Raw genomic sequence first — 25,047 nt, 5'->3', positions numbered from 1 at the left:
CTGGGGTTTCTCAGCCTGGAACAGTCCATGTCACCTGGCCAACTTTTTCAGCCCAGTTTACATGTCACTTCTTCTAAGAGGTCTTCCCTTCTGAAAAACCCCTAGATGTTGTCACTGGCCATGCTCTGCTAGACCAGGTTCACACCCTCTATCTCAGCCCTATTCCCATGCTGGAATAATCCGTGTATATGTCCACACCCCACTTCTAGGCTGGGAAGTTCCTGAGGGCTAGGGCCACAGGAGCCCGACAGCAGAGCACCTGGCAGACGAGGTACTCAGCGGAGCCTATGGAAAGTACAAGGAATATCAGCGGGAGCTCAAAAGGCCATACGGGAGCCCCTGGAGCTCTGATGGGCAGGAAACAGAGTGAAAAGTGGGGAATGAGGCTGAGCGGAGCTGCCCCTGCGGCCAAGCCCATCCTTAGCCCTGTCCCAGGCACTGGGTGGGTGGGATGGGCCGGCTCTTCCTAGGCCTCACCTGTGTTGGGGCCGAGGCAGCCTCCTCACTGTCTGATTCCTCCTCGCTGCTCTCTGAGTCTTCGTGCGTCTCGCCTTTGACCTGGGCCATGGAAGGCCTTGCCTTCCCTTGTCCTGAGGGCGCCTTGGTGGGTGTGAGGCTTTTCCCCACAGACTTTGCCTAGGATGATAAGGAAGAGAGGTGTGTCACAGGTGCCTGAAGGACCACGTGGGGGCTGGCCCTGAGTCAGCCAAGCACACGTGGCCTCACCTGTCCCCGTGCAGCGGCAGGAGCTGCCTCCTCCTCACTCTCTGACTCCTCGCTGCTGGAAGAGCCCTCCCCTGGCCTCTGGGTGTCTCTGGTCAGAGCTGGGGATGATGTGCTGGCTGGTGAATTCGTTTTTCGTGCTTTCCAGGGGGCTGGAGTGTCTGCTCGCACTGGGGGGACCTTAGCAGATGCGGGAGTGGTGGGGGTGCCTTTCCGTGGGGAGGCTGTGGCCTTAGTTTTCATAGCCGGTTTTGCCTGAGAGGACACAGAAGTCAAAAGCTGGAGAAGGATCCTGCATTCAGAGCCCCCGTCTGTTCTAGGGTGAAACCCCACTACTGTCCTTCTCCATAGCTCCCTTTGGAGCTGACCCGTGGGGGCGGCTCAGGGTCAGACTATATAGCGGCCCCTCCTGGAGCCTTACCTGGGCTGGAGTCACGGCTGCGGATGCCTCTTCATCACTGTCTGACTCCTCACTGCTGCTCTCCAAGACTTCCTTGGACCTATCAACCGTGACCTGGGGGGCTGCAGGCCCTGCCTTCTGCAGGGGACCCTTGGTAGGACCTGAGGCAGATCTGACCTGGAGAACTTTCCCCGAGGACTTTGCCTGGAATGAGACACATGGGATTGATTGTGTGCACAGACACCAGAGACAGAGAGGGCAAGCAGTCACAGTCTGCAGAGAGGGAGGGGGCTCCCAGCACTGAGGGGGATAGAAGAGCCTTATAGGTAGGCAGGGGCCGCACCTGGGCTGGGGCCACAGCTGCTGGGGGCCCCCCGTCGCTGTCTGAGTCCTCCTCGCTGCTGCTCTCTGAGTCCTCCTCCTGATGCCCCGCCTGGGTCAAAGCGGCTGCAGACCTTGCCTTCCCAGGGGCTGCTGCGACAGTGCCCTTCCCAGAGGCCACAGCTGAGGTGCTTCTGACCTGGGAGTTTTTTCCCAAGGGCTTCGCCTGGGAGTGAATAAGAAGAGGATCAGGGTAGGCGGCCCCAGGGGCAATGTGTGTGAGGCAAGACAGCAGGTGAGGACAGGCCCACAGGCAGCTTGGCAGGCAGGGCAGAGGCCGTGCAGTATACTCCAGCCTCACCTGAGGCGCGTTCGCGGTTACAGGCGCTGCAGCTGGTGCCTCGCCCTCACTGTCCGACTCCTCACTGCTGCTCTCCGAGTCCTCCTCCGGCTTCCCTGCCTTGGCCTGGACAGCTGCAGGCCCTGCCTTGCCAGGGGGTGCTGGGACGACCCCTTTCCTCGGGGACCCCTTGGCAGGGGCTGAGACTGCTTTGACCTGGGGGGGTTTCCCTGAGGACTTTGCCTAGAATGAGAGAGGCAAAATCAGGGGAGAGGCAGCTCAGGGTGTGGCTGTGAGGATGGAGAGGAGACCAGACAGGGCCAAGGGTACCACACACCGCAGTGCCAAGGGCTCTTGCTCAGCAGGAGAACAAGTCTTCAGAGGCCTTCTGGGAGGGGCATGGGCTGCATGGGCGCCCTCCCCAGGCCTCACCTGAAGTGGGGTTTGGGCAGCTGGTGCCTCGTCCTCACTGTCCGACTCCTCACTGCTGCTCTCCGAGTCCTCCTCTGCCCTCCCTGCCTTGGCCTGGACAGCTGCAGGCCCTGCCTTGCCAGAGGGTGCCGGGGTGGCCCCCTTCCCAAGAGTCCCCTTGGCAGGACTTAAGGCAGGTCTGACCTGGACAAGCTTCTCTGAGGCCTTTACCTAGTAAAAGAGAAAGGACAATCTGTTCCCTTCCCCCAGGAAACCCTTTGGTGACACCTTAAGGATAAAGCCCAGGTCTTAGTGGGCGGTCTCTACACCCCGCTGCTTCTCTCCTCACTCACCTTGACTGGTGCTCTGACCTGGCCTATCGGCTCCACACTTTCCCTCCCGAGGCCTTCACACCTCATGCCCATTTCACCTGGGAGGAGGCCACCACTGCCTCATCCTCTGGGTCCCAGACACCAGTTCCCTGTGGCAGTTCTCCCTGACACTCCTGCCCTGCCCCCACGTTGCCCTGCACACAGGGTGTTACAGCCTGTCCCTGGCTAGGCTGCCCAATCAGCGAGAAAGCTCTGTAAGCATTAGCACAGTGCCTGGCCAACCCACTGCTGTACCGTCCTGCCACAGGCCCTGGTGCATATCTGACTGGGCTCAGGGGAGGGAGTATGCAATGGCCCAGAGGGACTGAGGAATGGGAGGAGCCTGGCTGTGGTGAGTGGAGAGTCCGAAAGTGACGAAGGGACAGAGGGAGGCCCTCCCTGAGTTTTCGACACGTGGACAGCTGGAGGACCCCTGGGAAGCCTGTCTTGGTCTCATGGGGCAAGGTCCCCAGGGCCTGGGCCTCCTCCTCACTGACCCACTGACTCCTTGCTGTTGTCAGGCTCTGCTCATGGCCTCAGGCCTTTGGCACGGTGGCTACAGGCCTCGTCTTCCTTAGAAAGGTCACAGCTACTTGGCCCCACCACACTAGAAAATCAGCGGCTCTGATCACTTTCCTTCTATGAACCTTCCCAAGCAGAGGGTGCAGGCTGCTTCAGACAGCTTTACTCGGCTTGCACCTTTTCAAATTTTTGAACTAACATCTAGCAAAGTCAATCTGATTGAATGTCTCCCACTAACCAGACTGCCCCAGGTCTGGGTGTGGGGTGGGATCTCCGCGCTTAGACCTGATCTGGGTGGGCTCAGGGATGCCGAGGCCTTTTATCACCAGTCTGACCCATCCTTTTCCCTCTTTCCTCTGATTCCAACAGCTTTCCAGCCCCTCCAGATCTCCCTTGGGATATACCCAGAGCCTCGGGGGCTGCAGCCCTGGCCACCCGCCCAGGGGAAGGGGTCCCAGCAGATGGAAGGTAACCAAATTCCTGTTAGCTAACAAGCCACGATTTGGCCTGAGAAGTCAGAGGACCAGTCAATTAAAACTTCTCAAGTCCCTTCACAGCAGTACTAGCTGGGATGAGGACCGCAGCCCATTTACTAGATAGGGAAACTGAGGTAAAGGGGAGTTATTAACAGAGTGGGGAAGCAGCCTCACTTTCTGGGAAGCAGCCATTCAAGGCTGCTGCTGGAGCAGGAAGGCGATTTCCACAGGTGGCTGAAATATGCCCAGCTGCTCTTGCCATTCAAGTTTCACACCCTCTCCCCGAACTCCAAGGGGAGTCTTCTCTGGCAGAGGAGGTGCTCATTACACAGCTACTCCTCTAATCTCAGGGGGCCATGGGACAGCTCCAGGCTGCTGGGAACCCATAAGACCCTGAGGGCCAGCCCTCCCCTGCGCCTCACCTGGCCAAGCTTCCCTGCAGGGGCCTCCTCCTCACTCTCAGATTCCTCCTCGCTGCTCTCTGAGTCCTTTTCTGACTTCTTGGCCTTGTCAGCTGGGATCAGGGCACCTCCCCTGACTTGGGGTGTCACATTCCCTGCCTTCCCAGGGGCTGCAGCTGCCCTTTTCCCTGGAGACTCCTTGGCAGGGGCGGGTGAGGCTTTGACCTGTGGTGGTTTTACCGAGGGTTTCACCTGGAACAAGTGGATGGAATTAGGGAAGGAATAATCCTTACCCCAGGAGGGTGTAAGATGCTGCAAGGTTTATAAAGCCCTTTCCCGATGCCTTTGACTCTCAAACAACTGCCGGAGACAGACACTACCTTCACATCCATTTTACAGAAAAGCACAAGTGGCTCTAAGAGGTTAACTCACTCAAGACGGATAATAAGGTGAAGAGCACCGACGGGAGCCCATGTCTGTGTGGCTTTGGGGGCAGAACTCTCGCCCACTTTGCTCCTCTGCCACCTGGCACAGAGAGGTAGCACCTCCATCAGGAAAGCCATCCTCTCCTGCCTCTTCAACTACAGTATCTGATCACGTGGCCGTCCCGAGGGCCAGGAGGCCAGGATCTCAACACCCGTCTTGCTGAGATACCCTGGGCACATTCCTTCCCTCTCTGGGCCCTTTCTTAGACTTCTAAAAGTCTGACGCTTCCAAGGCAAGTAGTCCCTACCTCAACCTCTTATCAGTTAGACCTCACCTGACCCTGGGTTTCTGGGGTAACCATCTCTTTAACTCAAAGTCTTCCTTACTGCTGCTGGAGCTCTGTGCTGGCCTTTGGCCCACTAAGGCCGCGTGTTTAACTGCTGGTTTCCCAAGGCGTCCTTATGGCTGGCTGTATCTAGGGCCCAAAGGCAGGGGACAGTATGTGGGGAGCACCTGCAGTCAGGCCTGGGGTAGACAGGGGTGAGGTATTGCTCTGGAATGTGTCTCCACCTTCGTGGGTTACTGGGTGAGGAAGGAGGAGAGGCGGGAAGTGCTCTGGGCACCAGATCAATCCATGCCTGAATCGTGCTTCTTCTCCCTCCCAACCTCTCCCCACTGGGCGCCCTGGCGCCTGCCACCAGCACCTCCTGCCGGCATATTCCAACAGTCCAACAGTCCGTCAAGGTCTCACCACTCATTCTGTCCTCCAATCCAGGCCACAGCCAATGAACTTCATGAAACATAAATCAGGCCATCTTATCTATGTGCCTGAAACCCTACAGCCGGAGAATAAAACCTAAACTCCTCCCCTCCCGATCACCTCCTTCAGGCAGTAGATCTGGCCCCTGGCTACCTCTGACCTTGTCTTACACCCCCCCCCCCCCCCACATTCATGAATTATAGATCAACGTTCCTTAAAAGCACCAAACTCTTTGTCCCTGTCTCTGCCCATGCTGTCCCTTTGTCTACATCACTTCCTGTTAGTGCCCCTCAGGGCTCGCTTCCTTTGCCCTTCTCAGAAACCATCACCACTGTAGTTAAATTTCTGAGGGAACTTTCACTTCCCCACAGCGGCAGGAACCCCCCACCCAACTTGCTTACCACTGTACCTAAGGCCTGGCTCTTGGCAGATAAACAGCAAGAAACGACTCCCTGGTCACAGTTCAGAGAAGAGACAAGGCCACAGACAAAAACCTGCCCATCTCGGGCCAAATACCTAGGACGGGCATCTGCCAGTGGACCCAGAAACCCCTCAGCAGCCTCACCCCGTACCCCGACTGTACCATGGGACGGCCACCCTCCTGTCCCTGGGCCTTTGCACAGCAATTCCTACTTGAACACCCTTCCCCCTACATCCCTTTGTGGTGAAGCCCCTTGTGCCCCAAGACCCTGCCTGAGCGCCACCTCTCACAAGAAGCGTTCCTTTGCCTCACAGACAGGATGGCATCTCTGCCCTACCACCCTGGACACTTCTCACACCCAGAGTGCAAAGAGCAGCATCTGGCTCCTCTCCCCTCTCCAGGCCTCAGCCTTCCCAGCTCCCGGTCACCCTCAAGCACTTGCTGAACTGATCTGGTCCCACTGGTCTGTGAAGCCAGGCTCCTGGGAGGGTTAAAGGTTTGCAGAGAGCAACTCCTGAGGATGGATGGCAATTACCTCCACGTCTGTCTCATCGCTCAAGCTGGAGGTGTCCTCACTGGAGCTGTCGACCTGGCCCGCCGATGCCACTCCTGAGGGATGAACAGGGAAGGCACTGAGGGCCACCCTTTCCAGACCCGCCTGCGCCCCCCACGCCGGCTAATCAGAGCCAGTGCTGGGCTCTTGAGCTGAGCTTCAGCTCGCTTTCTTGAAGCACCACGGCTGAGGTGTGTACCACTAGTATCTGTACATTCCGGCACACCCATGAGGCCCTGGGAGGACTAGAATAGGTCCTAACACACATGCACCAGCACCTGATAGCTTAGAAAATCTCCTTCCACCATCACACACGGAAGGCAGGGCAAATGCCTATTGTACATGAAAAACGGAGGCTAAGCCAGACCTCTGAGGTTAGTCTCTAAGCCTGAGGTGGGCCTTGTATAAACCTGAGGGCAATAAACAGAAGACGCTTCACCACCACCCCGGGTGCTCAACTCCCTCGGCAAAGCCTGATGCATCCCTGCATCTGATATGCCCTCGTGGAGGAGATGGGAAAATGGCCTGAGGTGGGGGGGGGCCTCACTGTCAGAGACGAGCACAAGCTTCTGAATTCCAGAACGTCCTAGAGCTTGACAAAGCAGTACCCAGGCCTGCCCCCACCACCCTGCCCTTACTCAGGGGGCTTCTCACCAGGCTTGACAGTGGTTCCAAGGGCCGGGACGCTGCCCTCCTCAGTTTCTGAGACCACGATGGTATTTGCTGAGGGCCCTGCTGACTTGGCTGACTTCCCGGGGGGGACGTGGGCCACTGCCTTCCCAGAGGCAGGGTGTGGTATGGAGTTCACTGTCTTGCTCTTTGCCTACAGGAAACAAGTGACCCACACTTGGGTATGGCCCGGTGAACTGAGAAAACAGACCACATCTGAACCCAGCTTTCCACTTCCTAGCTGTGTGAGATTGGGCAAATTACCTCCCTAGGTCTCTGTTCTTTATCTTTCAAGTGAGGCCAAACATGGTGCCCCCCTGACCAGGACAGTGACATGCTAAGGGTAAGCAGCATTATCACCATTACTCCATTATTTGGTTTACATGGTTGCTTATGCTGCAGGCAATTTCAGGGACACAATTCTTTACATGTCTGTAACACTGCTTTAGGAATTACCAGAAAATGATCCTCTCCTTTCTAACTCATTTCCAGTCTAGAAAATGCTTTTAGAGCTTGCAGAACCACAAGTGTCTTCTTCACTATGGTGTCTCACTGCTTCACAGTGCCCGGAACGTAACTATTGGCACAGATTTGCCGAGTCAACTGGCGAAGAGAAGCCATCTGTTCCAGGTGCATAAGGTACCCAACGGCCCATGGCAGTAGGCATCACCCCATCTTACAGAAAAGGACACTGAGGCCCAGAGAGGTGAAGGGACTCATCCAAATCACACAGCTGGTGACTAAGGCTGAGCTGTGAATCCAGGTTGAGCAATTATGCATAACCTTATCCTTCTCTGACACAGGGGACTGTCCCCTACGGAGCACTTCAACTCCCATGGGTAATAGCTTGGAACACGGTCCCACTCACCTTGGCTTTTTCTTTCATGTTGGATGGCAGTACTGCCCCCACGACTGAGGAATTGGTAGATGCTAGTCTTGGGGCTGCAAGACACAAACACCCGCTGGATGAACCAGGTGAGCTTTTTCTCACCTAAGAACAGCAAACAGGTTCCAGCTCACCTAACAATTCAATTGGTGAGGCTGTCTAGTTCTGGATAAGGATCTGGGGCTGAGCCCAGACTTGTGGGAAAGAGCACTGTGGTGCATTAGCCACGTCCACTAGGACAGGGAAGGAGGGAGAGGTGCAACACGAAATCTCCACGTCTGCATCCCTGATGGAGGCGCAACTCCCTGGTAGCATGAGACCCTGGAGCCCCCAGAGGAAAAGGATTGGCACATGGTCCTGCCGCATGCCACCACAAAGGCACTGCACAACTCCAGGCGGTGCCATTCCCATAGGCGACCGCGGAGCCCTGACAGTCGCTCAGCAAGACAGGGGCAGTGGTCAGCCCACCAGCCCCAGGTTCGCAGAGAAAGCTGCTCGGAATTTAAATGGTTTCTTAGTGGGGAGGTAGCTGAACCATGAGACTGGGGACCCGGTTACATGGTGAGATTTCTAGATTCTTGGTGCTTTTACATCCCTTCAATCTCAGATAGGAAAAGATTTCTAAGATATGCTGTGAAATAAAAAGGATGGTTAAGATGAATGGCATGATATAATTATTTTCCTGGCATTTAACTCCATCTCTTTTTTTAATTGGGGAAAATTTTAAGCACATTCCTAAGTAGAGAGGAAGTATACTGAACCACCCAGCTCTAAACATTATCAACTTGGGGCCAATTTTATTTCAGCTATTCTCTCACTCGCCCTTCCCCATTGAGTATTATGAAGAAAACGCCAGACATCATGTTGCCCACATTTCAGTATGTTTCTCTCAATGAGGACTCTTTTAAAAAGAATTATGATTGCATTATCAGCTTTAAAAATTCGTTAATACCAAGTAGCCAGTAAGAAATTCTATATTTCTTTTAAATAGTATATAGATATGTATGAGGCGTGATCAAAAAATACTGTGAATGTTTAAATTTTAAAAAATTTATTACAGTAAAAGACACATTGCCATTAATCCCCCTCAAAATACTCCCCACTTGCTTTGAACAAACTTATCCCATCATTCTTGCCACTTTCTGAAGCAGTTCTGGAAGTCCTCTTTCGTGAGTGTCTTTAGTTGTGCTGTCGTAGCTGCCTCAATGTCCTGAATCGATTCAAAATGTTTAACTTCCATGGTCATTTTGACTTTGGGGAAGAGCCAGAAGTCACATGGTGCCAGATCCAGTGAATAAGGAAGATGAGGACACACAGTAATGTTGACAGAAATTGCCATATACCAGAAGTGATGTGCGACACAGAGCCTTTCCGTTGTGATAAAAAAATTACAGTGAATGCTGTTGCCAAGTACCACCCATTGGGAAGGCAGGGATTTTTCAATACGGGAAATGGCGTATTGAACGTACTTAGTAACAGGGTGACAAGTTTCAACTTGTTCGGTGAGTCAGTCAGGTGTGAGCTACTGTTGAGAGAAGGTGTTTTTTATTTTTTTTAATAAATTTTATTGGGGAATATTGGGGAACAGTGTGTTTCTCCAGGGCCCATCAGCTCCAAGTCGTCGTCCTTCAATCTAGTTGTGGAGGGCGCAGCTCAATCTTAGTTGCAGGGGGCACAGCCCACCATCCCATGTGGGAGTCAACTGGCAACCTTGTTGTTGAGAGCTCGTGCTCTCCACTGACAGTTCAGCTGCAGCTCATTGTCTTCAATCTAGTTGTGGAGGGTGCAGCTCACTGGCTCTTCTGGGAATCGAACTGGCAACCCTACTGTTCAGAGATTGCGCTCTAACCAACTGAGCCATCCGGTCACCCGAGAGAAGGTGTGTTTTAAAGTGTGCCATAAATCATCCTCCATCATGACAACACTCCGAGTCACACATCACTTTGGTACAGCAATTTCTGTCAAATAAAAACATTACAGTGTGTCCTCATTCACCTTATTCACTGGATATGGCACCGTGCGACTTCTGGCTCTTCCCCCAAGTTAAAATGATTGAGGACATTGAGGCAGCCATGAGAGCACAACTAAAAACATTCACGAAAGAGGACTTCCAGAACTGCTTCAGAAAGTGGCAAGAACGATGGGATAAGTGTGTTCGAAGCGAGGGGGAATATTCTGAGGGGGATTAATGGCAATGTGTCTTTTACTGTAATAAAAACTTTTTTTTATTTAAACATTCACCATATTGTTTGATCACACCTTGTATGTATGCATGTATGGGCGGCTGTACAGGCAAAGGAGAAAGTTTTAAGGTTACCTACCAAGAGATACTTTTAGGGGATGAAAGAGGAGGAGGGTAAAAGAGGAAACCTCCCATTTTTCTTCTATGTTTCTGTATGGTTCAAAGTGAACGTATTTTGCATTTGTAATTTTAAGATTAAGATGCAGAATATATATTCAGTACGATTGCAAATGTTTTAAAAGCACCCTCAGGAAAAATAAATGGAAGAATAATTTGCCAAATTATAGGTGGCAAGAATATAGGTAATGTTTTCCTGCCTTTTTTAAAAAGTAATTCACATATATTCTATAATGAATACTCCCTAATATAGTCTATAGTTCTTTTAAAATCAGAAAATATATTTAAAAATTAAGACATTACTTCCTATGTAAGCAAAAACAATACAATACAGAGAAGAATGATGATTCCTCTGTGGAATTACAACTACTGTTGGTTAAAGCACAAATTTCCCTGAGAACTCGGGGAGAGTGGGTGTGAAGGCCTCACTGGGTCACCCCTATGGAACCAGAATGCCCAGGACAGCCTCCCAGACTAACGGGTACGCATCCAAAACGACAGGAAGATCAGCAACTCCACAGGCCACACAGAAGAGGTATCCACCAGGTGCCCTCTCTGAAATTGAGCAGTTCTGAAAATGTGGGCTTCTTTCCACCTTTATTATAATCACCAGAGGGCTTGTCTAAATGCAGCTCCTGGGCCCAAATTTGATTGTAAGAGCCTGTCTGGGATTTTGTTCATCGGATCCCCAGCAACTGGGGACACAATGTTTGCATGACGAAGGGCTCAAATAAATACTGAAATAGATATGTGGGCCCTTCCGATCTTCCCCCTAAAAGGTCCTGGTCTTCCTCGGGCTCAGTGAAGAAGCTGAAGGTGGGCTCCCCCTGGAACAATCCAATATCTAAAAGCCTGTTCCCAAAAGGGGCCGGGCCCTGGGCTGAGCCCCCACAAGCACCGAGGATGGGGCCCAACACGCAGGGCTCTTACCGGCTTTGACGGTTTCAGCCTTTGCCTCTTCCTCCTCCTCTGAGCTCTCCGAGGTGCTAATGGGATCTGACACACGGTTCTTCTTGGCCTGCAGCGCTGCATCTTCCTCTGCCTTCCGCTTCTGGCCAACTTCTGAGGTTCTACATGACAAGTGACTGGCTATACCAACCAGGTAACACGGACAACTCCAGGAGATTTGAAAAGCAAGACCTTCCCTCATCCTCCCACCCCTCCAAAGGAAATACGAATAGAGAGAGTTTAAACAGCTATTGAAGGCACAGTGTAGATACAATTCTGCATTTTCACTCATTTTATAAAGTGTTTTTATAATTGTCTAGTAAACTTCAAAATAATCAGGAATGGTCAGGAACATATAGTAAGAGTAGCCATAACAGTGGTATGTGCTGGCACTTGTAGGCACTTCACAGGGCCGTCCAGGCTTCTCCCTCCCCCAGAACTTCCGGCACCTTCCTGGAAGACCTGACCAGGTCCTTCTTCTCCTTCAGGCCTCAGCTCCAATACAGCTTCCTCAGAGAGGCCCTCCCTCGTCACTTCCTCCCCCAAGACATTCTCTGCCCTGTCATCCTGTTTCATTTTCTTCAGAATACTTTCTCTCTTGTTATTTTACTTACTTCCTGCCTGATGACCCCACCACACAGTAAGGCCCCGGGCGTGGGGAGGGCTGGCGGGAACCTTTCCTAGCTCACTAAGGCATCCTTAGCACACAGCATATGTCTCAAAATGTGAATGATTGAGTGGCTTGCCCAGGGTCAAAGAGTTAAGTTGGGGGAATTAACAGGATAAGCACTCAGACGGCTGAGTCCCAGGAACTTTCAAGTGTCAGCTCCTTTGACCCCACCCTCCCGCTGCAAGAGTCACGCTGTCTATGCCCCATGTAGTCCAGCTGCGATAGACATTGCTCTGCCAGTTTGGGACGCGCTGCTCAGGTCCCTGGTTCCCAGGCAGGGTGCTTGTTGAGAATCTCTTGCTAAAAACAGATTTCGTTTATTACATGTATCAACTTCTTCTGCCTCTCTTTTCCCAGTAGAATGTAAGTTTCACAAGGGCAGGAATTTTTCTCTGGTTTGTTCCTAGTCCTATCAAGAACAGTCCTGGCTCCTAGTAGGTGTTCAATAAATACTGGGGGAGGGGAAATGCCCCCAACAGCCAGGTTTAGCACTTCATTCACTATTATTATCTTCACTTTACAGATGAAGACACAACTTGGGAGCCCAAGGTCAGCTAGTCACTAGGTTTGAATTTGTCAGGAACCACTAGGCTAGGCTGCCTCGGGTGGGTAGGAGGTTCTCGTCCCACTCATGAATGAGGGGACAGGGGCAGGGAAGGGCTTGTGATACAGCTTACTGAGGCGGTTCTCTGTGGAAGTGCTGTGAACAACACATGAGACACCTGAGCAAGTTGGAGAGGGTGAGGGCAAGCAAACGTGTGGTATGCCCTGTGCTCACTTTAGCAGCCGAGGAGATGCAAAGAACTGAGGGCTGACAGGGCTTTCAGACCTTAGTTCTCCACTGGAAGCTGGGATCCCGTCCATACCATTCCTGCTTTTGCTTATGCACCTCACGACACGAAGCTCACCACTCCCACTGTAGCCTATCTCATTTTGGGATAGCTCTAATGACCAAGGGCTCGGAAGCTGAAAGCTGTGTTCCTAAAGCAGGTGCAGACAGATCCCCCCGCAGTCTCCGAGGGCCCTAGAGAACACAGCACTCGTGTCTGCAGGGATGTACACAGTGTGGTCCCTCACCTGCCCCTCTGCCGTCTCTTTTCCATCACAGACAACTCAGTATTCTCCATCATTCCTCATGGGCTATGACTACAGGTCCTTCACTGCCCTCGTTGGCTGTGGTCAGGCCAGTGCATGGAGAGAATACAATTATCCCCTCCTCCATTCTCAAACCATTCTTCTGTGGATACACCCTTGGATTATTTCCTCTTCCTTGAAAAGTATAAGTTCTACGTGTTTCACAGACATTTCACATTCAAACATGTCCTTGAAGTCTTTCCCTCCAAATCAGGCTCCCTTCCAGCTCCATGCGCAAGCCAGACACCTGGGAGTCGACCTGACTGCCTCTCCAAATCATCCACAGATCCTGGTTTTATCCCCGAATGTTCCTGGGATCCACTTTCTGCCTCCTGTGATTCCTGTCCCCAGCCCCAGCCAATCTCACCAGGCTGCAGACCGATCTTACCACTCTGCTTCACCGTTCCATGGCTCTCACGGCTTTTGGGATAAAGATACAACTTCTCACCATGGACGATCAGGTCTTACCCGGGGTGGGCCCTGCCGACGGCCCAGCCTCACCTATAATGTGCCCACAGGCTATAGGCCTCAGCACCAGCAGTTTCCTCTGCCAGGAAACTTCTTCTTCTCCATACCTATCGCCTAGTTCATGCCCTCTCCCTGCAGCTGTCAAATCAAAGGTCACCTAAGGGAAGTTTCCCCTAAAACCCTAAATGATGTTTATGTGGTTTTGGCCTTCTTTTTATAATCCTTACTGCCATTATAATTTTACATTCCTTTGAGTCATTCTTTGATGCATGCCTACCTCCCTGATTCCAATGTCAAGTCCAGGAAAGAAGGAACCATGTCTGTCTCACTCATGACACCCCTGTGCTTAGAACACGGCCTGGCATTCATTAAGAGATTAATGTTTGTTGACTGAATAACAAATGCTGAGAAGCTTTTGTCCTTATTGTTATTTAACATTCATCATACCTCTCAATGTCCTCTCCCACTACCAGACACCCATACATGTGACCTGGCTTCTCGGGGGTGATAATGGTGTCCACAGTGGGCTCTGGGGACAGATCTTAGAGCAGATTAGTACCCTAGCTTATTCCAAGCTAATAGCTTGGGGTGTCCTTACTCTAACCCTTCAGCCCCATCAGACTTACTGTTGCCAGTGCGTATAGATGTCCAGAAGGGTTACAGGCTGAGTTGGGAAACTTTTCTGCAGAGAAATAAAAAGAAAGCAGTAATTAATCCCTGAGCACAGCAAGGGTCCTCCTTGGGCCCCTCTCTACAACCTCAAGACTTGCACAGATAAGTGGTTGAGAAGGAGGTTATTTTGCTTTGGGGAATATGTCTGCCTGACCCTGCCAGTACCACCCAAACCTGCCGGAGACAAGCAAGGCAAGTATTTCCAGTTAAAACCTTTTACGACAACATGTTTGTGAGAGGTGCCTTTGAGAGACTGGAGCTGGAATGTTCCAGGCTAGCATTTATCCAGCCCCCAGCCTCCCTGGCACTCTCCATGCTTGGAGGCCACAAGACGGGGCTTTTTCTACCCCTGACCTTTCAAAAGGCTTTTAAAGGACAGCTGGTCAATCTCCCCAGGACAGTATGAATCACAGCCCAGACACCTGAGGCATCCAGGTGGCATGACCGCAGTCCACTCACTCATCCAGTGGGAAGTGACTGGAAGGTTTCAGTCCCTTGGGAGAAGCAGAGGGAACCAGGTAGAACCCAGGCCTTTGGAGCCAAGGTCAGAGGGCCTATTGTCTCTGCAAATGTCAAGAACCCAGGTGTCAAGTGCCCCAAGGCGGTTTAGTGAGCAATGTGCAGCTAGGGCAGAGGGTGTCGGGGATCTGGGTAGGGTAGCCAAGAGGGTGCACACAGAATCTGGCAGAACTCCTCCGTTAACTGGCTGGGCTAATCTCCTCACCTCTTTAAACTTCAAGTTCCTTCTTTATGACATACCCACCTAGCAGGTAGCTATCAGGCCTGAATGACATAATCTAGTCATTGCTCAGCACGGTGAGCCAGAAACCCTGAGACTTCCAGTGCCAGTTTCACTCTGTTCCATCCTAGGCACACTGGTCTCCTAACTGTCCCTCAAGTGTGTCAGGCCACCCTGCCCTCATCAGGGCCTGCTATTCTTCCTGTCTGGAATGCTCTCCCCTGTTAACGACATGACTCACTCACTTTCTCCCTTCAGGTCTCTTCCTAAATGTCATCTTCTCAGTGGGGCTTCCTGACCACCCTACTTATAATTATTTTTATAGCTAGCACCTACCATCACCTAACACACTGTGTCATTAACTTTTTAAATATTTGTCACTTGTCTGCTCCTGCTTGAAGGTATGCTCCACCAGGGCAGGATACCTTTGCCTAGGCAAATGTCCTAATGAAGACAGGTACTGTCTTTTGTCCTCCTCAGCTGTTAAGGGATGTAAGTGGGGTAAGAAGGGCAATGGAGGTCCAGTGTGGGCATCTCTTAGGGCCCATTACCCTTTAGGCGCTCCAGGAGGCCCCGAGCAAGCAAGCATTAGGACTAGCGCTTCCACTACAGCCAAAGGGATATGACTAATCGGGTAATCACTTCACCAGCTTAAAACCCTCCAGGGGTTTACCGCTGGTCTTCAGATTAAGACCAAACTGCCTACAATTGGGATCCAGCCAGCACCCCCCCCCCCCCCCCCGGACCTCTGTCACCCCTGTACTCCACATTTCAGCCACAATGGACATTCCCAGGGCCAACACGTACATAACAAGTTCTGTCCCACCACAGGGCATTTGCATTTCTGCCTGGAATATCCACCTCCCTTCTCTGATCTCAAATCAACATCCACTTCCTCAGGAAAGCAGTCCTGGATGTCCCTCACAAGGGCAATCTGCCGTCCCTGTCTCAGTACTCTATGCCTCTCATTCTTGCCACTTACTGTAGTGTTAAATGTACAGTGACTTTTGTGATTCTTTGATTTACGTCTATCTCTCCTACTAGATTTAGGCTGTAAACTCTAAAAGGGCTGGGGAACAGTGCTCACCATTTCATCACCAGCACCCTGAGCGCCAGATGAAGTTGTTGCAAGAATGAATGAAGTAGTGATTACACGAGTTCGAACCCCAAAGCTGTCCGACTCAGTACAGAACTACTAAGGGCTGGAGCTCCAGCTCAATTAAGGAGCCACAGACCTCTTCTCTTGGCACTCTCCTTCGCCCCCGGGGGCTGGTCGTAATCCACCCCTCAGACTCGCAGCTACAGTCTCGCCCCAGGGGGCCGCGCCGAGCCACGTGGCCCGGGAACCCAGGAAACTTTAAATCGCCGCTACCAGGAAGAGGGTGGAGGTACTGGACGCGGGAATTACAAAGTCCTGCGCGTGTGATCACACGTCCCGGCACGCCCACTGCACAGATGGGGAAACTGAGGCCCAGAGGGACTGGGAGCCACAGCGGGAGACAGGCTGCGGCTCCTTCGGCACCCCTGGTGGCCGGGGGATCCGGCTCTGGGCTTCCGCCAGGCCGCCAGGAGAGGGGGCGCGGGCCACACCTCTCCCAGATCTTGCACGCGGCCCTCGCACACGGCCTGCGCACGCTTACCTGACTGCTTTGCTCCTTCACTTCCCGCGCCGCACGCACAAAGCCCGCCTGCAGCAGATGCTGGTAGATCAGGGGAAGCAGTTCCCGCCGCTTCCTGGCCTCAGCCATGCCCACGACCTGCGGCCGGACCGCTCACCAGCACACCCCACGTCAGTCCACGCCGGCCACTTCCCTCGTGCCCTTAGACCTCACGAGCCCCACTTCCGGCTCCTCTTTCGCCCGGCCGCGTGGCACACCGGGAAATGTAGTCTAATCTTCTGGAGGGGTCCGGCCCCGGCGGGTGAAAGGGGCGGAGGCTCGGAGGGCAACGAGACCTCCTATTGGTGGGGGGGCGTGTTTAGATCTGGACCCGCCCACTAGGCCGGCCTTGATCCCTAAGTATGACTCCCTCTTAAATCCTTCAGATTTGATCCTTGAAGGGATTGCTCTTCCATGTTAGCTCCCTGATGGCTGCTATGGAGTTTTATTCATCACTGAACATCCTAATCTGCATCTCTTTCTAGACTTGAACTTCCAGTTACCAACTCATTTATTCATTTCACACTTTTTCAGGACTCATGAACCAGAAACTACTTGTCATTATCATTCATTCACTGAACAAATTGTTATTGAGCACGATACCTTGAGCTAGCGCGTGGCTAGTAGGATGGGGGGATAAAAAGACAAATAAGCCATGGCGGCTGCCCTCAAAACTCACAGGGACAAGAGACTTGGTAACCAAGCAACTATGATTCAATCCCTTATGTGCACTGTCGGGGAAAGGCAGAGCCTATGGGAGCAGGGACCAGGGGCACCTAACCCCAAAAAGACATCTAAGACGAGGCTTAAATTTGGAGTAGGAATTTCTGGGAGCAGAGGACAGAACTGGCATCCCAGGCAGAGGGCACTACCTGAGAATAGACAGGAGAAGCCGTAGATAAGTTGGTATAGGTTGGTAAACCCGAACATAGAACCCAATCTGTGCTGTTGGGCTGTAGAGTTGGTGGAGGGAGAGGGAACAAGTGAGGATGCAAGGGGATGGAGAAATAAACAGGGCCTACAGCACCCCCTTACCCCCCCGCCCCCCAGCAGAGTTTGCACTTTACTCCAAAAGCAATAGATAGACAGTCTCTGACCAGCGTTATGCAGGAGGGTGGCCTGTGTTTGTGTTTTTAAAAAATTGCTATGACCCAAGTGTGGAGGATGGATTTGCAGAGAAAAAAAGCTAGAGGCTGTTGTAGTTGTTGAGAGGAGGTTGTCAGGGAGAGGATGAGCCAGGCTGGGGAATATTGGAATGAGCTGTTCTTAAAGTCATGGCCTGGTTGAGAATCTGAAGACAGCATGAACCACCTAGCCTTTGCTCGAGAAAATTTTGAATGTGTACAGACACGTAACATTTTCCATCAAATATCAGGATGTAGATAAGCACATACCTGAATCTCCTAGGGTTAGAAATGCTCCAGGAAGAAACAGGGACAGGACCATGGGAATGACTGAGTGCAGCGAAGGAAGAAGAGGGAGGAGACTAATCTACAGTCAGCCTTTTAGCAAATATTTACTGGGGAATGAAACAGTCTCTACCCCAATAGCACTTATGGTCTAATAGGGGAGACACATGCTAAACAAATCGCCGTACCAACCCATTGTTACCATGAGTAAGTGCAGAGAGGAAAAGGATAGTATTTATCAGAATAGTGTTTAAAAGCTATCCTGCCAGGGTTCAAATTCTGGCTTAGCCTCTTATTAACTAGGTGACCTTGGGCAGTTACATAACTTCTCTGTGCCTCAGTTTCTCCATCTGTAAAATAGAGATAATTATAATTCCTACCTCACAAGGTTGTCATGAGGAGTAAATGACTTCTAAGTGGAAGTGCTCAGAAGAGCTGCTCACCATAGTGCTGTGTATGTATCTTAGCCATTATCGTGAAAGCAGGAAGCCATGATTTAACAGGGAGGAGGGATCGATCTCTTTTTGGGTGTTAGAGAAGGATTCTCTGAGCAAGTGGTGTTCATGAGGGAATCTTCACTATGTTGAGGGAAGGGTGGGGGGAAAATACTGGGCAGAGGGAAGAGCCTGTGCAAAGGGCCTGAGGGAGAAGGTACAGCTGAGAGAAGAGACAGGCAGGTAAAGTCCTTTACAGCAGGACCTAGAGAGAGAGAGAGAGCAGGAGTGTTGGGGAGTATAGAAGGCGGGCAGAGGGTAGATTCCACGTTAAGGATCTTTCTCTTCATCCTAAGAGTGATAGGAAGCCACTGACAGTGTAGGCCTGAGTGGGACAAGATGACATGTGAATTTTAATGCAACCTGCATGAATGCCCACTGGAGAGGGGAGTAGTGTGCATACAAGTAGATGCGGAAAGACAAGTTAGGGTTAGGAATGCAGGCAGGAATCCAGGGAGAATTTAATGGGGGTGGTTCTGGTGGCAGTAGAGTTGGAGAGTGGTAGAAGGCTCCAGAGTTATCAGAAGTAAAATCGTCATAGAGATGTACTGGAATGGAGGGTAAGGGAGAGGAAGTGTCAGAATGGATTCTGGTCTCTGTCCAAGCAGGCAGGCAGTGACTTTCACTGAGAGAACAAAAACTGGACAGGACTGGGATGGGGGGTTTGAGCCAGAGGGGAGGGTGTGCAGGGAGATATGAAAAGTGCAAGTTCTACTTTAGACCTGTTGAACTTGAAATGCCTTTGAGACAACAAGTGCCGTTGAGAAGGCACTGAGAAACCTGGGTTGGGACACACAGGGAGATGTGAAATTGTCAGGAGAGAGACGATAATTGAGACTGTGGATGAGGGCAGGATTTGCCAGGGACAAGAACATGAAGAGAGAAAAGAAGGTGGCCCAGGACGGAGCTCTGAGGCACACTCAGAGCTTAGGGCTGTACAAAGGAGGATATGCCTGCAGAGGCAGAGAAGGAGGGGACAGAGAGGGAGGAGAAAACCCAGGGGAGTGGGTGGAGGGAAGGAAGGCAAGAGAAGAGTTTCGGGAAAGTGGGAAGAGTCCATGGAGGATACTCTGAGAGGTTGGACGGGATGAGGATGGAACCACTAGCTTTGGTTTAACGACAGGCATGGGGATTGTTGGTGGCTCCAGAGAATGCTACTTCTATGGAATGATGGAGAAGGTCAGATGGCAGTGGTCTGATGAGTAAAAGAGGGCTGAGGGAGGCAGTGGGTCTTTTGAGAGGTTTTTGTGTGAAGGGGAGGAGAGAGCTGCTGTGACAGTTTCCTTGTGTGCTGGGGGAAGTGTGTTATGAGGTGGAAGACGCCCGAGTCTGTTTAAAGGCTGATGGCAGATCCAGGGGAGAGAGGTTAATGAAGGATGTAGGAAACAGGGAAGATAATCAGCGAGTGATGGCCACACGCACATGCAAGGGGATGGGATCAGGTGTGCAGGTGGAGGGGTTGGTCTGGGCGTGGAGGAGGGGTCACTTCTCCAGAATGAGAAGAAGGAACAAAGAGAGGACGAGTGCGGATGTAGATGTAGGTTTGTTGTGGGATGTTAAGGGAGATTTCATCTTGAGTTTCTATTTTTTTCTGCAAAGTGGGAGGCAAGGTCTTCTACTGAGAGTGAGGAAGACGTGGGGAGGAGTTTGAAGGGAGGAGGACGGTGAGCATTTGGAGAGTTGAGGAGCAAACTTGCCCACAAAATCCCCATTTGCCTGAGAGCGTTGTCAGCCTAGTTGAGGGTGGTGGTCGTTCATTTATGTGTGTCCTGTCCTGTCCTGCGGAGTCATTTCCCCCTTCATGGCTCACCTATCCAGATGTAGTCAGGGGCAAAGTACTTGGTGGCATCAATTTTCAGGGAGACAGAGGAAGGCTTCATGGACTGGTCCACCATGAGTCTGGTAACCAGGAGCCTGAGCTCTGAGAGGGTTTTAACTTAATTGATTGTGATGCCCAGGTTAGTCGCTGGAGGGCTGGGTGGGCCACTCACTGTGACAGTGAACAGGGCGATGAGCAAACAAAATATTGGAAGATGAAAGATATTTCCCACCCCTCCAAGAACCAATTTTGCCCCCTTGAGGGCAGGATCGCCTCAGTAGAATACATGCTTTAGCAAATTCCCTGGAGGCAGACTCAGGGACGTCTTGTTGGCTGCACCCCAATCAATAAATATTGACAAATGCAAGGGTGGTTACAGCTTGTCTCCTGAAGAACAGAGGGCAGAGCAGGCTGGCACACACTGTGAGTATAGGTTTGGAAGCAGAAATGTGGAAGGCTTCTAGAAGGCAATAAGAGAAGGAACCAGGGGCTGAGTCCTTGGCTGACCTTGGAAGAAATGGAGAACTGGTATTAAATTAAAAAACAAAAACAAAACCAAACCAGGATAGTCTAATACCTTCTGTCTGCCAACAGGTTGTTTGTTTTTGTTTTGTTCCTAATAAAATTCATTTGAGGCACTTATACTTTGTCCTTGGCTCCTGGGAGGCTGCCTCTTCTGTGGACAATTTCTTTATTTCCTTGATTTTCCAAATCATACCCTTCACTGAATTGCCTTGGGGCCCAAGCACAAAATTAAAACATTAAGCTGATAAAATATAACATGGCAACAATTAAGACAGCAGCAAACAAAACAGTGCATTAAAAAAAATTAGCCTCAGAGCATTTTTCTACCAGTTAGAAAAAGATGTCTTTGTCAGCGGTAGAAGCCAGAAGCTTCCAAACCACTCGACTGCGAGCACCTCTCGGGTAAGCAGCATGCTTTAGTCATCTTGAATTCTTGAGCAGGGCACAGTGAGGGCATTCAGAAAATGAGTGAAAGAAGGACTGACAGAAGAGAAGGAAGCTAAGCAGGTGAGGCATTGCACCCTTTTGTTCTCAGCAGGAGTGGCTCCAGCACAGAGGTTGGAGGTAGCATGATACAGGGAAGACACTACTGGACCAGGAATGAGGAAACTACTCTTTTGGCCTGGGTGTGCTGTGTGACCTTGGGCCACTGTCTTGCCGTCTCTGATCCTCAACATTTCTTTTGGTTGGAGAGGTCGGACAAAGACCCTTTCAGAGAGGGGCCCATTTGGGAAGGCTGCCCTTGCCCTCAGGCCCCAAAGACAACCCCTTCATCAAGGGGTTCTCCCAGGACCAAGTCACTTGGGCTAGTAGGTTTCCCATGGCCTCTGTTCCTGTCGTGGGATGACAGTTTTTCCATTTCTTTTTTCTTCAATCTCTTTGGAGATTTTGAAGATTTACAAAAGGTTGAAAAGTTATTACTGAAGTAACAAGTCAAATAATTCATAGGTGTATAGAGACCAAGTTAACCTTTCCTCCCTCTCATCCATTCGCAGCCCACTCCCCACAACTCCAGGCCCTCCTTCCCCAACCAACCTAGGAGTGTCAGATTCCTTCACATCCTTCCTTTGCCTGGACAAACACAGACATCCTCCATAAGATTTTAATTCCCTTTTCTTTTTTAATTTCTCTTCCTTTTTTTTTCACAAAGGGGGATCATACTAAACACACAATTGTGCAACTCACTTTTTTCACTTAATAACATATCAGAGCCATTTCTCCAGACATTGGATCTGCCATAGCCTTTTGAATAACAGTAACAGCTAACATCTATAGAATGGGTACCCTGAGCCAGTGTTGTGCTGCCAGGTTTACAAGTATTAACTGGTTTAATCCCCAGAGCATCCTATGAGGCATATAACTGGGTATCAGCCCTATTTATAGAAGAGGAAACTGAGGCTCAGAGAAGTCAAGTCCGATGCAGCCAGTGAGTGGCAGGATTTGGACAGGCTTCTGCAGCCAGGGTGCTCAGTCCTTGGTGGGACGATTGACAGACAGCGGTGGAAGACAGCATGATATAAATTATTCACTTCTGGTTTTCTGGCTAATACAAACAGTGCTGCTCTAAATGCCCTAGTAAATACATCCTTACAGCCCAGAGCTTTAATTGTTGTCGGATGGAATCAAAAGTGGGCCAGAGGGGAGGCATGGGTTTATTTTAACAGCTAAAAGCCAGATTAATTGCCAAAAGGGTTATAGAAATTCACAGTCCCATCAGTGTAATTTCTTACGTATGTGGTTTTATTTCTCAGAGCTGGAAGTATCCTTGGAGAACATTGAACCTGCTCACTCCTCTTACTAAGGAGACAGGCCCAGAGGTAGGAATCGACTTGGCGAGGTCCTGCGTGGGGTAGAGGCAGAGGCCGGCCCTGTCCCTCTTTGCCGGGACCATTGCCACATCACTCTTCCCTCCAGGCCGCCTTTCCCTCTGCTCTCTTCTCCCCTGTCCATTGTTCCTATTGTACTTAGCATCACATCACTCCCTGTTTATCAAACCTCCCTCAGGTGAACCACTGACCAGAGGATCAAGTCACAGCTTCTTAACGGGCATTCAAACCCATCTCAGTTTGTTCATCCTTCAAAGCCAAGTGCAAATGCCACCTCTTCCATAATGCCTTTCATGACTGCCCCAGCTTCTCACTTCAGGCAGGATAGGATCATCTCTGTTCTGCAGCAAGGCCCCTCTTTGGAGGATCCGCATCGCAGAAGGACCTGCCAGGAGGGGGCAGTGCACAACCAAAGAAAGGTCTCCCAAAAGGTCAAGGTCACCAGGGTGCCTGGGGCCCATCACAGACCTTCTGGTATGTACCCCGCCATCTCCAGTGTGGATGCCTGTGGGAATACAGGGTCCCACCCCAGGGGCATGACCTTTGGCAAGCCCTGCCTCTCCCTGGGCCTCAGTTTGCATCTCTGTAAAACCAGAGGGTTGGACCAGTTTAGTGTTTCTGGAATGCGGTGCTGCAGAAAGTAACATCAGGAAATAAATAGATGGACATTTAAAAATGGAAATCATTATGTGCTTATTTTAATGTGTATTAACAAAAAATAACTAGCACATGAAACCTGTTATTTCACAGATATTATTGCTTACAATGGGGCATAAAGTAGGCATTCAAGTAAAAAACAACAACAACAGTGAGTCAATGTAAAAGAAAGTGCCAATTAAATAATAGTACAGGTGGTAAGACGGCGGTGAATGGCTGCAATGGAGAAAACACTGGTCTGCCTTTATCATTCTAGAATTCTGTGATTCGCAGTGACTCCTGTTCTTGCTAGGGGTGGAAGCAGGAAGGAAAGAAGGGGCACTGGGCTTGGGCTGGAGGGGCAGGAATGCAGCAGATGGGCCTGTCCCTACCACCTGACCCTCCTCCACCTGTGGAAGGGTATCGGTGCCTGCCCCCCTTCCTGCCTTCTCTCTCAGCTTCCCTTTGGTTACTAAGGAGTGGGAGGCTGAGAGGGGCTGCATTCTGGAAGCTCATCTGCTCCCTCATTTTCACCCAGCACCCTGCTTGGCATAGACTATTCAGGGTGATGATGAACAAGAATGCAGGAAGGCACTGGGGGTGGAGAGAGAAAAGAAGGCCATGTGGACAGAGTATTCTTACGTATGTGAATGTCCAACCTGGAATGACCGTCTAATGATTCCCAAACTTGGCCATGCATTGGGATCACCTGGGGATTCAATAGAAATACAATTCCAGGGCCCACCTCAGGCAATTCTGATTATGGGGCCCCCACATCTGCATTTTTAAAAGCTCTCCAGTCAATTCTGATGCTTCTAGGTTTGTAACCACCATGTTAGACTGTACATCTCCCTGTGTACCTGTGGAGACACAGGATCAGAGAGGTTGTGTCACTTACCCAGAGTCAGCCAGCAAATCGACAGCAGATGTCCCGACTCTCAGCTCAGTTCTTCCCACTGAACATCCCTTGTTGAGCCTAGTTCATGGTTAGCAGAGAATTCCGCTGACAAATGGGTGGGATTTCTCTGAGCCTTTTTTTGCCTCTGGGCTTGTCAAGGACTTCCTATAGAAGAGAACACGCTGTGTGAGCAGCCGTCTGCAGAGCAGGCCAGAAAGGGGTGGGAGGGGTGGAGGTAGATGGGAATGGAGGGGGTGGCTGGGAGATGCAACCTCCTCCCTGCAGTTGCCAGCCTACATATTAGCCTGCTGAGGGCAGGAGCCAATTCAGATGTAGGCCACCAGTAGCCGGGTTTTCATGAGGGATCCATAAGGAACAGAATTAGGAGCAATGACTATGGGAAAATTCCAGATGGCATTTTCTTCCCCCCCTTCTTCTGCCTACCATCCCCCCACTCTGGTTCAAGCCGTTGTTTCTCAGTCTAGTTGTGTAGGACCCAGCTCCCTGACCCATGCTGGTATTACGAGCCTTGTGCTCCCCATGGCTGAGGCAGTCAGTCACCAGTCGTTGGTCGGCTGCTCACAGCAGCTCACGGCAGCTCTCGCTGGCTGCCGGCCACTCACGCTGGCCACAGGCCACTCACAGCGGCACACAGGAGCACACAGCAGCCCGCGGCAGCACTCAGTAGCCCACCGCAGCTCACGCCAACCTCCCGCTGCTCACGGCAGCCCAGCTCCAGGGAGAGCTGTTGTTCACAATCTTAGATGTAGAGGGCACAGCTCACTGGCCCATGTGGGAATCGAACCGGCAACCTCGGCGTTAGGAGCATGGCACTTCAACCACCTGAGCCACTGGGCCGGCCCCAGATGGCATTTTCTAACAGTGATCAATGACGTGGGAGACAACTAACCTTGGAGCAATTGTCAGGCTCCCTGCTTTTTATAAAATTATTATATAGTATTTAACATATGAAAAATATGTTGACAAATATATACAGACCCCATGTTCCCAGGACCTGGACTGTGAAATAAGACACCAGAAATAAACAGGAGCTTCTCAGCCCATTCCCCTCCCTTCTGCCCAGAGTCAGTCACCACCCCATTCCTTGAGGT

General features: G+C 51.1%; 1 protein-coding gene across 23 annotated transcripts in view; it reads right to left on the bottom strand.

Moving 5' to 3' along the window:
- Positions 1-16,516, bottom strand: part of TCOF1 (treacle ribosome biogenesis factor 1) — a 37,984-nt gene extending 21,468 nt beyond the window's left edge. For 17 of the 23 annotated variants that reach the window (XM_088798709.1, XM_088798714.1, XM_088798708.1 and 14 more), the window contains exons 1-13: positions 16,311-16,516; positions 13,886-13,941; positions 10,970-11,109; positions 7,663-7,736; positions 6,780-6,948; positions 6,108-6,181; positions 3,987-4,217; positions 2,217-2,426; positions 1,806-2,027; positions 1,467-1,670; positions 1,145-1,327; positions 727-978; positions 478-636 (exon numbers count right to left, since the gene is read on the bottom strand). In XM_088798709.1, the coding sequence (XP_088654835.1) occupies positions 478-636; positions 727-978; positions 1,145-1,327; positions 1,467-1,670; positions 1,806-2,027; positions 2,217-2,426; positions 3,987-4,217; positions 6,108-6,181; positions 6,780-6,948; positions 7,663-7,736; positions 10,970-11,109; positions 13,886-13,941; positions 16,311-16,418 (2,082 nt within the window). In that variant the 5' untranslated portion in view covers positions 16,419-16,516. The remainder of the gene's footprint in view (positions 1-477; positions 637-726; positions 979-1,144; positions 1,328-1,466; positions 1,671-1,805; positions 2,028-2,216; positions 2,427-3,986; positions 4,218-6,107; positions 6,182-6,779; positions 6,949-7,662; positions 7,737-10,969; positions 11,110-13,885; positions 13,942-16,310) is intronic. The other 6 variants (XM_088798725.1, XM_088798727.1, XM_088798726.1 and 3 more) reach the window with 4 other exon arrangements.
- Between the last annotated feature and the right edge of the window lie 8,531 nt (positions 16,517-25,047).

Source organism: Rhinolophus sinicus, chromosome 5, assembly GCF_057876585.1.
Source record: "Rhinolophus sinicus isolate RSI-liver-muscle chromosome 5, RSI-T2T, whole genome shotgun sequence".
Classification (NCBI taxonomy): Eukaryota; Metazoa; Chordata; class Mammalia; order Chiroptera; family Rhinolophidae; genus Rhinolophus; species Rhinolophus sinicus.
This window is presented reverse-complemented; position numbering and strand designations above follow the sequence as displayed.